At 50.9% G+C, this 14289-nt stretch overlaps 3 protein-coding genes across 3 annotated transcripts; 2 read left to right on the top strand and 1 right to left on the bottom strand.

The window, feature by feature from the left end:
- The first annotated feature begins 213 nt into the window (after positions 1-213).
- On the top strand, positions 214-1261 carry CC77DRAFT_786633 (adenylyl-sulfate kinase). Its single transcript, XM_018533172.1, has 3 exons — positions 214-493; positions 562-814; positions 878-1261. Exons 1-3 carry the CDS (start codon positions 486-488, stop codon positions 1238-1240), a joined length of 624 nt encoding a protein of 207 aa, XP_018387553.1. The 5' UTR covers positions 214-485; the 3' UTR covers positions 1241-1261.
- Positions 1262-3235: 1974 nt separating this feature from the next.
- Positions 3236-4402, bottom strand: CC77DRAFT_932658 (hypothetical protein; the record flags this gene model as incomplete). Its single annotated transcript, XM_018534269.1, has 2 exons — positions 3236-3998; positions 4053-4402. Coding segments are annotated over 2 exons (1113 nt in total), but the record flags the coding sequence as incomplete, so codon positions are not given.
- A 2090-nt stretch (positions 4403-6492) lies between these two features.
- CC77DRAFT_786674 (hypothetical protein) lies at positions 6493-9633 on the top strand. Its single transcript, XM_018533173.1, has 3 exons — positions 6493-6991; positions 7044-8063; positions 8118-9633. Exons 1-3 carry the CDS (start codon positions 6620-6622, stop codon positions 9531-9533), a joined length of 2808 nt encoding a protein of 935 aa, XP_018387555.1. The 5' UTR covers positions 6493-6619; the 3' UTR covers positions 9534-9633.
- The last annotated feature ends 4656 nt before the right edge of the window (positions 9634-14289 follow it).

Raw genomic sequence — 14289 nt, forward strand, 5'->3', positions numbered from 1 at the left:
GGTATACGCAGTACTTTACATCAACATACTGTGAAACGAGATACCGTGTATGTCTTCAGGGCAGACTATCATCGTGGACTCAAGTTACTGGGTACAGCTCAAATGGAACAAGCTTCTATGCACTTCGCGGTAACTTTTCCTTGTTTCTTCATGGCCACTGGCTGTACCTGAAAGTGATTGAGTGGGCCCCATGGAAGCATCGCATTAGTCCTACCTATCTAGACATAGTCTCATGTCTTGTGTGAGGAATGTTTTCCGCTCTCAGCCTTACCCGCTCATGAGTGGACCTGTATCGCGTCATTAACGCTAAAAGAATTCGATGTTTCTCAACAGCCTAGAGATCGCGTTTGAAATACTGGTCGTCCGTTCACCCGTCAATTGTCGGCATAAGATACCTTTACTCTACAGCAAACCTCATTAGACTTTATTTTCTCTCACTTCCTTGTCTTCCTCACCAGTTCTGAACCTCCATCACAGCTTTCAAAATGTCAACGTGAGCCCCACTATACCTACCCCGCGTCAACGCGCAACACAGAAAACACGAACTGACAATCTGAACAGCAACATCACATGGCACCCATCGCTCTCGCGCGACGAGCGCAACACATACCGCAAGCAGAAGGGCTTCACCATCTGGTTCACTGGACTATCTGCATCTGGCAAGTCGACCATTGCGACAGCACTGGAGCAGCATCTCCTCCATCTTGGATTCGCGGCATACCGTCTTGATGGCGACAATGTCCGATTCGGACTGAACAAGGACCTTGGGTTCAGCGAGAAGGACCGAAACGAGAACATTCGAAGAATTGCTGAGGTACGACATTTTGCGCAGAATACGCCTGCGAGAGAGTTTGCCAGTTGACATATCCCTTTACAGGTCGCAAAGCTCTTCGCTGACTCGTCCACAATCGCCATCACATCCTTCATCTCTCCCTTCAAGGCCGACCGCAAGCAGGCGCGCGAACTGCACGCTGTAACCACCGGCTCAGACTCTCCCTTGGCTTTTGTCGAGGTCTTCGTTGACTTGCCGCTCGAAGTCGCTGAGGCGCGTGACCCCAAGGGTCTGTACAAGATGGCAAGGGAAGGCAAGATCCCGGAATTCACAGGTATCAGCTCGCCCTACGAGGCACCTGAGAACGCCGAGATTCACATCAGGAGTGACCAGAAGAGTGTTGAGGACAGCGTCAAGGAGATTGTCGAGTACTTGCAGAGCAAGGGCTTATTGGAGCTCCAGAAGTAGGTCTCTAGATGAAGGGACAACAAGGCCTAAAGCGACATAGGATCACGAAAGTTCCATTGCTGCTTGGATTGAATAAATAATCGAACAAGATTGGCAGACTCCTACGTCGATGCACGAAGGATGATCGAAGCTGACCAAAGACTTTTGCAAACTATTCGTCTCTTCACACAGACTAGGATGGTTACACATACTAACGCCCAGGTACCGTCCAGACTCCATACATAAGTTACAACCACGCAAAAATCTCCCTCCTAGGAGTTGATAGCCATAAGCAGCTGTTTCACTAGCCGCCCTACGCGCGCATAACGTAGTCGCATCAATCTCTACAGCCATACGTATACCGCGTACTCTGCTCGCTCAGATTACTGCATCAGTCCGTTCAAGCACGTTTGGGGTCATACTGGGATGTGTAGAGGAAGGGATTTCCAACAGTTCATACGGCACAGTCTTAGTCGACGTGAACGATCCTGATGACGCTCCATGCCGCAATGGCAAAGCCACCTGATCCCTGCCTCGAGGAACGAAACCCGAGTGGCTGGCTTTGGGACCAGATAGCGTGTTACACATGCTATTGAATTCGAGACTCTGTATAGCCGTGTCGACGGACATTGTGCGTTACGTGGGATATTCTCGAAATGAACACCATCGGACGAATTCAAGTCCGCTTAAGACAACAAATTCATGCCCAGCGACATTCAAATTGGCTTACCCTATGATTGCGCAATATGCTGAGCATCATCTCCGAGCACACCTCCGCCATCCCTTCTGCCCATCATCCGCCTGCGGAGCAGACCTAGAATCTAACGGCTATCGCAGTCATCAGCCCGCGAAAGTAGAATGATCTCAAATATTCAATCTTTCAGGACACGCCATAGCACCTAACCTCCGAGCACGGTGGGACATCGGCATCCTTCGCCCAATGAACAGCCCCAATCGAGCACGAAAAGTCAAGTAGTCCTACAAAATTTCATCTCCGCCATCAAGGTAAATTCATTTGGCAACCATTGGCACCGGTATATCAATCCGACATTTTGCGCGCGACTCCACATGTGGTGCTATATGTGAAATGGCGCTAAGATCTCAATGATGCCGCGTTGCGTCTCTCTTTAGAGATAATGATCCTCGATCCTAGTCCTAATATCTTGAACTCAATGGGATGGCGCGTTGCCACTCAGTTGTTTCCCCATATTTTCGCGGAGTAGGGGTATGCGATGGGAATGGTATGAGAAAACCTTATTGAAGCTACGCGAGGGGCTGGGTGGACCTGGCAAAGTCATGATGAAGGGGACGCTGTGTCATTGTGAACGGGGGATCCTTGTGATAGCACTTCTTATCGGCATCGGCATCGGTCCCGGTATTAGTCGGTGTTCCTAGGTTGACTTTCATGATGTTGACGTTGATGATTGAGGTTGCGACGGCTGGTGATGTGGGGCGGATGCTCGCTGTAGGATATTGGTAGAGGGCGTCGCGGCTCGGCAGCGGGACGATGGAGAGCGGTCAGCTGTACACGTGTTTGACGACCTGCATAATAGTAGACTATGGGACGACAGTGCCAAAAAGAAAAGTAAGGCTGTCAATGCAACCTGAAACGCTGGTACACCGTTGACAGCCATGACGGGTGGCGTGTGGCGTATTCGTGCGTTAAAAAAGCAACTCCAACCGGGCCGAGAGATGACGAGTTCAGGGAAAGCAAGTATACAAGCAGGGTATTGTTCCGGTTGGGGTAAGAGGGGAAGAAGGACCCTGGTCATTAGCGACTGGAAAGAGTATTGAAACGTTGGAAATGGGACGATGGTGTTGCTCGAAAAGGGAGAGCCGATGTGATTGTGATAACATGGGAGCAAAGCGCTTCTGCGACAAAAGGAAATACTCCGATTGTCTATCTACCTGCCGTTTGTGATCCGATACCTCTATCTGCTTGCTGGCACTACGTATCCTTCTTAGTGCTAGCTGTAGTGGATTACTTTCCGGTAACTGCGCCTCTCGGTCCGCAAATCACAACCTTCCTCCTAGATCCTGCTTGAGAACGTCTAGTATCTTCTTACTATCGACATCCTCGTCGGCTCTGTCGTGCATCTGTACATTGCCATCGCCTTCTTTCAGGCGTCGCAATATCTCAGGATCGAGCTCCTTCATCATCTCGTCAAACTCTTTCTGTTGCTCTCCCTCCAACAAGGCATATTCTGCTTCTAACATGAAGTCTTCTGGCAACTTCTCCATCTCAACAGGGAATACATGAATGGTTGGAAATTCAAGGATAGTGCGCCCGTGTAAGCTTTCACCTAGGGTGAGAGAAGGATCTAGAGGTATGAGGACGTGGCGATTTGTGCTCGTGCGTGGCTTTAGCAGAAAAACCCTATGTTGCTCATCGCCCATGGATTGGGTGCTTGGCTCACCATCACGATTGTCTCGAGTACGCGTGTCTGTCATGTCCGCTTGTCTTTTGGAGGCGCGTTCCTTTTGCTCTGGAGCAGGGGTTCCTCGTGCGGGGGAGATTACCTCTGCCTCCGCATTGTTGACCTGATCCGTTGAAGCGGGCGCAACGTCATCCTGCGGTTGTGGCGTAGATTTTGTTGGTGAACCTTCACGACGAGGGGCTTCGCTGTTCAGCTTTCTTTTCTTACTTGTACCGTCTGTGCCATGCTGTACGAAGGGCAGTGCGTCCTTTATCGATTGTGTAGAGGATGTCTCAGTAACCACACGTTTCTTGGTTTCATCAAACCATTCGACGGTCCATACTATGTTCCGTGAAGCCTTTCTGAACACGTAGATCAGCAGTGTCATGTGAGTACGCTGGTGCTAGGAGACTTACTTTGTTGCAGACATGTGTGACTTATTCTCCTTCTGTCTACTCATGCCTTTCGGCGCCTGGATGATCTTAACGCCAGCAGCATTTTCGAGTTTACTATACGAGACGCCCGCTCGCTGGCGGCTAGATAGACCATCTTGAGGAGTGCTCTCAGCTGTAGCGCCTGCAACCCTCTCGGCCTTTTCAAGATTACGTTCTATACCCGAAAGGAAATTGTAATCGTGATCAATACCCTTTGGGGTTACCAGATCAGACTTTTTAACAAACTTTGTTGGATCTCGCTTGCCTGAGCATTGCGCATTTTGTTGATGACGCTTGTAGCATGGCAGCGAGCATGTACGTGCGCTACACCCAGGACATTTGTACTTGGACTTGCTGCTATGGCTAGTTGGTTGTTAGCTTTCTGTTCCGTCTCGGCTGTGTTGTGTTGGCTAATTTCACAGGCAAATAGAGCAGAAATCAGGTCGATTGCCAGTGAATATGAACTTCTCCAACTTATTACCCGTAGTACGGGGGGAATCCAGCTAGACATACCATATACTGCATAGTTCATTCAGCAACATTGCATCTGTCATATCGCCCAAATAGTGGAGACGAATAACGTGATATCAGATCGCCAATACTTAGGCCCTCAGATCTGGCGCGCGATGGGGCACGACGGGAAGTCGCTTTCGCACCAAGGGCGGCGGAGAAGCCGTAGGCGTGAACAGGCGCAGGGAAGGTCTGGCGGTAGGTGCAGTTGATCGATGCGACGCGTGTTGTGGCGTGTGAGGCAATGATGGGTCGCGAGGGAAAGTTTCGTATATCGGCGTTGTGGCTGTAGTCAGATATCGTCCCGTCTGAAGATGCGACGACCGGCACCAGAATGCAAGTTTTACAGTAGAGTGACAATCATGCAGATCTACTCTGTAAGCAATTTCGCAACGTTGCTTAGATCGATGCTGCACGCAAGACTGCAGATGCTAGCAGCTATGAAAGTTTGTGTGGTTTGGACTAGCGCGACATTCAAAAACTCTGTCCGCTGCTCTTCGCTCGTCTAGTGCAGATCTATTGCGACGCTTTCCACTCTCTCGGTCACTGTACCCCTATGCGCAAACTTCCCATAAACATGGAAATTGGCGGCTTATCCGTGGCCTTTCAACGAACGATGGTCGGAGCAGGCGCACGCCGCCAGCACACTCGCCAGGCTTCGGGCGACTGGGAACCCTTTCCTTAAGTGCGTCGGAGTATTCTCCACGCCAAATTACATCGAGGTCCACCAGGCGCAGATCAAACCGACGTCGAGAGCGCCGATTTATGCGCTTGCGCTCGTCTACTGCTGTTGAGAGGCAATCGAGTCGTTCTCGTCGTGTCCGGCTGCAGCCAGTCCTGTCCTTGTTTGCGCGACCGAACCTGGGCGAAGCCGCCCGATTTGCCAGATAACATTACTGCCCGGTGTTTCAGCCTCACGGATTGCAGCTGCTCTCCGCAAAGCTCAGCAGACAACGAAGTCTGGTTCTAGAGGGTCCACTACACGCGAGACTACTGTACGTGGCCACCACACTTTACCGGACTGTGGAGCCGATCGAGTATCTGGTCGACATCTCGACGGTGCATCTTAGACGTAACTCTCCTGCAGAAAGGGCCTCCCGCCTCCCAGCTACTACGCAGGATCAAACGTGCCTGGCGGGCCTGAAAGCGATCTTCATGTACCGCGTGCTGGGCAGCGACCGATAGCCACCAGCCGTCAGGGGTATGGCTCGCCAATTTCTAAGCACTTCCATTCGCGGTCCGTCCGAGCTGCAAGTGCGGGAACTCTGCTCATGCATGCTGCTGCGAGGATGCACGCTGCAGACGTGCTCATCGTGCACAAGGCTTGCGAATGATTCGAATCCATCCCAATGCGGTATTCAGCATAAGACCATTCCATACGGCGCTATTGCCACCAGCGGGGGTTCTCTGCTGAGGCCGCTGCACGCTCTCGCTGACCGAGTCGTGGTACCAGAGCTTCGGGTGCTTGACGTGGCTGCAGGAATCCTCACAGCATGTGCAAAGAGAGAGATATCACAACAATGTACATTGTACCGCCCGTCTCTTTGATTGCGGCCCTTGCTGCCGTCGCGCCGCTCGAGGAAGTCGAGCGAGCCGTTATCCAGGAAAAGCGCCCCTGACAGCGCCGTGCACCGTGCCCGGAGACGGACCCTGCGAAGGAGCAGGGATATGCTTCTCATTTCCTCGAACCGAAACTTGTGAAAGCCACCCATGCTAGTCTCCGGGTCGTTCAACCCCCAGCATCCAGTCCGCGCGCTGCGGCAGAGCTCCCCAAAAGCCATCATTCCCCCTTGCTGCTACCCTCCTCTACTGCCCGCAGCAAGGTGACCTCGGAGCCCTCAATTGACGGAGTGCGTAAAAGTACTCACGGTCCGCTCTCTCTTGTCCTCGCGGGTTGCCTATCCGACTCCTCCACGCATAGCCTCATGTTTTTACAGTTATAGCTGTCATAATAATTACTGGATTCTTCCGCCTGCCGCTCCCTACAACCGTACCCGAACGGCCACCTCGATAGGACCGACGTCGACGAACCCGCCAACATGGCCCCTTCTTTAAGTTTGCGACCTCGTACTGGCGCCAGTGAGCGTCCTCCCACCAGAGACAATGCCGACCACAGCCTCATCATCCCAAGCCGGACTTCGTCGCTTCACTCAAGGATAACCCAACCGCTTCCGTCAACTCTCAACGTCAAGCAGGGCGCGAGGAGCCCAAAGACTCTTACTCATGCCTACATGGTGTGCGGTGTTGGACGGGAGCCGTCGCAATGGGTGAAGGCACCTGCACCATCTCAGGGCAAGATTGGGCACATGAAGGGTGCAGTGGGTACCTTCTGGCTTCCTGAGATCTTGGGCAGCAGCCCAAGATTAGAGCAAGACAACGATATCGCGAGATCTCTGCATGCAGCTATGCGAGTATGTTCATACAACAACGCCATTGTTGTCGCTCTACTGACTAGTATTACAGGCATGTTTCCCTCACGACGTCGAGATTTGCACTGGCAGGAGCCAGCCGCATTGCGTACATCACTCTTTTGTTCTGCAACAAGATTCTTCACACACTCTTTACGGCATTGCGCTGCGCGTCTGGTCTCGCGCTGATGAGAAGAGGGCTGAGACCATCCGGGACCTCCGCAAGCGAATCGAGCCCGACTTTTTCGATAACCCAGACGAGACATACTGGATTCCGTACTGCCTTAGTTTCCTCTCCCGATACCCTTTGTACAACTTGCTCGGCGACTACCTACGCGGTATGTGGATTCACTGGAACAAGGCTACGAATCTGTTCCACGCCGAAGAGGTGTCGCGCATCCTCAGCTTCCCCGCCCCTCGTCTGAACGACCTGGTTCGAATCGACATGAAGGACTATGCGCTGTGCTACCAGTTCCCGTCCTCGCCTACTGGGTTCCAAAATTTCGCCATGTGGCCACTCTTCACGTGTCTGTCAATCCCCAACATCGTTGGTGTGATAGAGGCTGCTGTGTCACCAACACGACGAATCATCTTCACCAGTCATTACCCCGCGATGCTCACGATCGCTGCCGAGACTATCCGCTTCTGCGTGAGGGTTTACGAGTGGAGCGGTCTGTACGTACCCGTCGTACATGCGCGTCACGTCAAGGATCTGGTCCAGGAGCCGGGCCCATACATTCTTGGTGTAACCTCAGAATGCCGGTCGCTCTTCACAGCCCCTACAGATGCCCTCGTTGTCGATTTGGACCGCAATTTTGTCCTGACCTCCAGCCCGCCAACTGCCCTTACGGCGGGCCAGAGGACCAAGATGATCCAACGTCTGACGCAGGCTCTTAATGGCGAAGTATCACCGACTGGTGTTCCACAGCATCTGCGATCCGCGTATGGCGGTGGCAAGCTCATTCCCGCGGGTCAAATTATCGTGATGCGTGGCGAGGTTGAGAGCATCCAGGATCCTGACTGGTGGACCCAAGACGCGGTTATGTCTGTTATGGACCACGTGTGCGAGAAATTGGTATGTATCCAGCCGCGCGAGTACACATTTGACCACATGCTAATACCACATCAGGGCCGCAACACTGGAGTGAAGGCCATATTTGGAGGCTCCGTCAAGAAGCCATTGATGACTAAGGTGTCGATGCGCCACTTGAACGAGATTGTCCGCGAGCGCAACCAATACTCGCGTGACGCACAAGAAGCCTGGACTGACTTCATCAACCTCAAGCAACGCTTGGACAGCGAGCTCGGTAAGGTTACTAAGAGAAACAACTTCTTGGTCGAGGAGCTTGAGAGCTGGAAGCAGCAGTTCCTCAAGTTCCAGGCTTTCGCCGAGCAGCTCACCAAGGAAACCCAGGATCTCAAGGTCAAAATTGAGAACCACAAGCGTGAGAACCGCCGCCTCACCAGTCTCATCGATCAACAGAAGGACGATGCCGCAAGGCTTACTGTCCGACTGTCTGGTACTGAGAAGCAGCGTGATGATGCTCTCGAAGCGCTTGTGCTTCAACAAGAGATCGCTGAGGAGCTCGAGCGTGAGAGGAAGAAGAACAAGAAGGAGCTTGCTGCACTGCAACACACTAACGGCGCCATCATGCGCCAAAGAGACGAAACGCAACGTGTTGTGCTTCACCTTCGTGCCCTCATCGAGGGTCAAACCCACCACATGGAGCACATTGTCAAGTCGCTCAACCAGGACGACATGTCAAATTACATGGATGCTGGCTTTGAGGATGTTCCTGAGGAGGACGAGGATGAGTTTGAGGACGCTGAGACACAGACTCAAACCCCGAGCCGCCGTTCTATCAAGGACAAGTCTGAGGTTGGTACTATCCGCGGCGTAGCCGGCGTTGAGAGCCGCCAGGAATCAAGAGCGAGCACTGCACAAGGCAAGCATCTCGACGGTGAGGACGTAACACCTGACATGGAACAGCGCCTATTCAACAACCCTGCACGCAACTCCAAGCGCTTCTCAAACCAGTCAATGGTCGACGTTGCCGACCGTGTCCTTCGCGACAAGACCGACGCGATTGCCTACATCATTCGCAACATCTCAGAACAGTGTGCTGCAGCTGTAGAGGGCCTTCAGCTCGCCCAGCGTGCTGACACTGAAGACGATAGCCACAGTGATCGTCGCAGCAGCGTCGGCCAGATGTCTTCAGCTGGAGGTCGCGCGCAGTCAACCATTGGCAGCGAGTACGGCGATGAGGACAACATGCTTCGCCCCAACCGAGGCTCAAGCATCCCCCCAACTCCCGACCTAAGCCACAGGTCTAGCACCTCCATGTCCATGGCCAGCGCCAGCACAACACCAGACCGTCACAGCTTACAGCACCGATCGCACGACATTCCCGTCGTACCAACACGTATCATCGAAGACGATGACGATGTGGATGGCAACGATGTCCACGCTGACATGATCCCCGTGTCCAAGTACGCGACACCACTCCAGCGACCCAACACTGCTGTACGCCACAACTTGCGATAAGCTGATTGTCGCCGTTGCTTGTTCCGTTCTTCCTCTACTTTGTCTTATCATTAGCGATCGAAACGAGATTAGCATTGATGCCCTTTTCCTTACCATGTTATCTACCCTGGCGTTGAACGGTCAAACCTAGGGACCCTATCTTCTTGTTTTGCACTTCGCTACTCTCCTTGAGAACACTGTTGTCTGAGACGACCCCCTTCTACTTTGGGTCATTCCTTATGTTTCTATGAGAAGAGTTGTCTTTGTTGTGGTCATACCCGAAGAAAGACGGATGGATGGAAGCAACTCCAGTATGTAGGTATAAAGCCTGAAGATAAGTGGTGGAAGAAGAAAAGTTCCTTGGAGGAACCCAAGGTGTTCTTTCTTCCATTGCGCTAGGCTGATGAGCAGATAGCTCTTGTGTATATCTGCTTGTAATTTGTTGTTTTGTTAGGATAATACCACTTTCTCCTTTTGTTCGATATACAAACGATCCATCTACATCATGCCTCTTTACCATCCGTGAACTTTCTATGCTCGACTGCTACCAGCTGGCTGAGATTGGTACCAAGGTGAAGGTGTCCTTCCCCGAGCGAACTACAAAGCAACTCTTCACACCTACATATTAGAAACCTTCAATACCGACACTACACTTGCGCGAGTTGACACACCCATGGTCACCGTACCAATTGCTTGGGTAGAAAACTCCCGCGATTGTCAGCACATAAGCTCGCTTTAATACCGCATACGTCCTGTACCCAAAATGCTTTAACCTTCTCCGCCCTTAGCACCACTATTGTCAAGTTGACTTGCCAACGATCAAGCCAATCAATCTGTGCGCCCCGGACTGAATTGGCTTGATTGATTAGATTGAATCCTATCAATCTGATCAATCAATCTGGCAATTTTGAGCTTGATTGACTCCTATTTTACGATATGCTGGATTGGATTGGCGTGCAATACGAATTGTCACAGCTTGATTGATCAGATTGATCTAGATTGATTGTTGACGAGTCTGCTGTCAACCATGAAAATCACCAACAGCCCGTCTGCTACCCTAGACAAGAACTTCACAACCCTTTCCAAGTCCGAGAGCTTCACCGACTAGATCAAGGTATCGCGAACATATATGACTATGCAGACTACTTGAATGAAGATGCTAGATTAGTCACAAAACAAAAGGCGCTCACATTGCTCACAAACCAGCAAACCTGGACGCCCAGGTTACCATACGAGAGACTGTTCCAGACAACTGGGCGTTTCTTTTTGCCATCTAAACCGTTCGGCTACAAGACTGGAAAGACTGCGACAAGACTTTCGCTCGGTCCACGTCCTACACCATGCGGCTGTTGAGCACTCGATATGAACAGAACCCAAGAATCGTTTGTCACCAGTGTTCGCCATGAAGTCCTTGTTCAAAAATGTTAAAAGCAAGACACCATCTGAAGATTTATTCCACTGTCCCTGTTAGAGCTTTCAATCTATCAGCCCTTGCTATATACATGATCCCAACGAGATGCGCCAATTTCTTGTCGACTCTGAAGAGCTCTACAGCAACATACCTTACAGAGACCTCGCTTCATCCTAGCGGATTTGAGCGATCAGCGCGTGCATGCCTAGCGATCATTCCACGTTCTCCCCAGAGTAGGTGAACATCGGTCACGGCCATCACACCGCTGTCAACAAGGATAACTTTATAGCAAACCGACTTCTCCTCCTCGAACATACAGGAAAGCTTGTTTTTCGGTGTATACTGTGCTAATAGTTAGTAGCTCGATTGAAAGCTTTTTGTAATGGAGGTTCAATCTGGTCGTTATTCAACAAGGCTTATTCGTAGATGCAGGCATTCTTGCCTTTCCAGAAATTATGTGGGGACGTTTGCACCCAGTTTCAGCAGCAGAGCGAAAAAGACGGTGTTTGCTTTGGTCTGGATTAAAGTTCGCATGCGAATTCGAGAAGCCTAATCAAATTGATCGAAGCTTTGCTCGAGCATTAGCAGTACATTTAACAAATGTGGTTGGATATCTTAAATCAAGTTGACCAAGTCTGCCAATCATGATTGCAATCCTTAAACAAGTGAAACAAGTCAATCATGTTAACCAAATTTATCAATCGTGATTACCGTCTTCAACCCGATTCAAGCAAGCCTACATAGTGTGGTTGTTTATTGACAAGTCTTCACAGGACAATGGCGACAACAAGGACTCGCTGAGGTGACACGCCCACAGAAATACGCCATGTAGTTGTCAATAGTCAAGCCAAAGCCTTTAGCTCGATCGATTTGACTCGATTTGAAGAAAGTCTCTCTCACTGTGCTTGGTTGATATGACGGCGAGATTAAGGGTTAGTAGCAATGAAGCCTGCTTGGTAGACCCATCTGACCTGATTAAAGAAACCCCATGTCGGTCCGTATAACGGAATCTTATTGCGGGTTCGGTGTGATTACTCTGCATTGTGTGAATCCAAGTGACTGAGTCGCCAACTGCATTTAGGCTTCATTTGCTCCAAACATAATATTCTTTTTTGGAATGGGACTAGATAGTGAGGTAGAAGGCATAGGTTTGAGACTAAAAAAAAAACACGTGCACGGAGTTGTGTGAGTGACCATATGTACCGCTGGGTTAATAGAAGATGGCATTATTATTGATGCTGATACAATGTTGACTGTAGTACCTATACCCGGAAAACAGCGATGGCACAACCTCCCATATAGAACATACGCTGATACACATAGATTTGGAGCGGATTGACAGATTGACCCGTCGTTAACGGGGTGATGCACGAGGATCGTCATTAGATTGGGCGCCAATTCGACAGTATTGCCGCAGATACTTAAAGACAGTCTTCGCATGCATGATCCCGATGTACGAGTGCGAACCATACCGGTTCTCCTGCACTGGTTGACGTACGAAGAGAGTACAACGCACGTATCGATTTGATCCAGCGGACAGCCACGGAGAGTTTCTGACACCGAATCCACAATCTTACTCCAAAGGTAGACAGCGGCTGCGTTCTTGCATGAATCTAGTGGTAGGACTTACATTAGCTGCACGTAACGGTATGACCGTTGAGGTCTGAGTAGTGTATTGAGGGGCAGTCCTGTAATGTCATATACCTGTGCAAGTCGAGCCGAGCTTTCGTCCTATGTTTATGGAGGGCCAATGGCGTCTTCAAAAAAGTCTAACTTTAGAAGATGACGGGCCGGTAGTGTGGCGGATGTTACAGGTTACATGTTTCCGATGTTGACAGTGTCAGAAAGCCGCGTAGCTAGATCTGTTCTGACAGTCAAGTGACGGTTTACCTGCATGAAGCCGGCTGAATAGAGTTTGTAGTTTTACGGTACCCGATAGCCGTTGGCGTGATCCTTGTTCAAAAGACGCTCAACCGGCTGTTCGCATGTTGCCGCGGATCACAGTGGTGACACCATAAGTAAAAGGGCCGGGGGGCGGGGGCGAGGCCTGGGACGGCATTGAGAAGGACCGTAATGTGTTGACCGCCTATCGAATGAAGACGGCAAAGCAACGGGGAAGCGAAGTGGCGAGCGATGAATCTTGACTCGGTCGCAAGCTGCAGTCGAAATAAAGTTCAGCGTGGGGCTACACCATGCAGTAGTCAACATCTCGCGTGTAGCGCACGTGTAAGAGAGAATGTCGAAAGGTACATAGTACTTGATAACAGTTTTATCGTTCTTACCCCGCATTTTGTCGCAACATTGAGATCGAGCGAGTAGATTGTATAGTTACCATACCTTGATCTCTGATACATTATGATGCAATTGCGTTGAGATCTTCGACATTCCCGGTCTGCAGAATCTGAGACGAACTGGGGACCAGGGTTGGTATGCGGCTAGGCTTCGCATCTTGGAGAACTCGTGGCTCGCGTATATAAGCTAGGGGACTTGTAACGATGGTGGGTCCTGATTTTAGTGCGGAAGAACGACAGGCGATGAATTCAGTAGCTCTTTGTGTGCTCGACAGAGACCTGCATCATCGACCAAATATTGCTCGAAGTATCGTTGCAATGATACTGGTGACGATTGCCTCTACCCTCTTCTCTGGTCGTCAACGATGAAAACCTGCAATGACATGCAAGATCGGCGAGGAAACAAGGCATGTCGTGCATATGGTCCCGTAGTCGCGTGTTTAGCACCTATAATAGCCGGCTGTTATTACACTGTGGGTAACGTACCTAGTACGCGAGTGGTTGGGCATCATCCCAAACTTGCTGGTGGCCTACACCATGCTCAGTTACTGCTGTGGGAACGAAGTGCCGGCAGAGCCTGCGGGCATGCCTGAGTTGTTGCTATGGCTTCTGCTCGAAGATATGCCGCTGGACCATACAGATTGACATGTCCGCTCATCTCCGGTCCTACCCTGTTACAATCTTTTTTGGCGAGAGGAATGAAGCGGACCATGCGGAAGCAGATGGTGCGTCGAGATTGAAGAAGACAAGGCTCCGCGCTCAAGGAGGAAGTGACGTGGGAGAGGATGCGAACATGTCTCAGGATTTTCAAGGTTCGAGGATGCGCAGTTGTCACAACCACATTGCTTAGGGCGGGGTCATCTACTGGCTGAGGAAAGCACGCGCGAGGTGCTCAACTCATAACGTGCGTGATATTGGTAAGCTTCGTCTCGAGGTGGTTGCCTATGTGGTTGGCTGTTGGCTGCCTATCACGTGGGGGGTCACAACGTCTTCTGCACCAACTTTGCTTTCAATTCAAGTTTGATTCCTGGCTAACCTGCACACATGCTTGAGGTACAGTGATGCCATGTGTGTA

Source organism: Alternaria alternata (genome assembly GCF_001642055.1).
Source record: "Alternaria alternata strain SRC1lrK2f unplaced genomic scaffold CC77scaffold_7, whole genome shotgun sequence".
Taxonomy (NCBI): Eukaryota; Fungi; Ascomycota; class Dothideomycetes; order Pleosporales; family Pleosporaceae; genus Alternaria; species Alternaria alternata.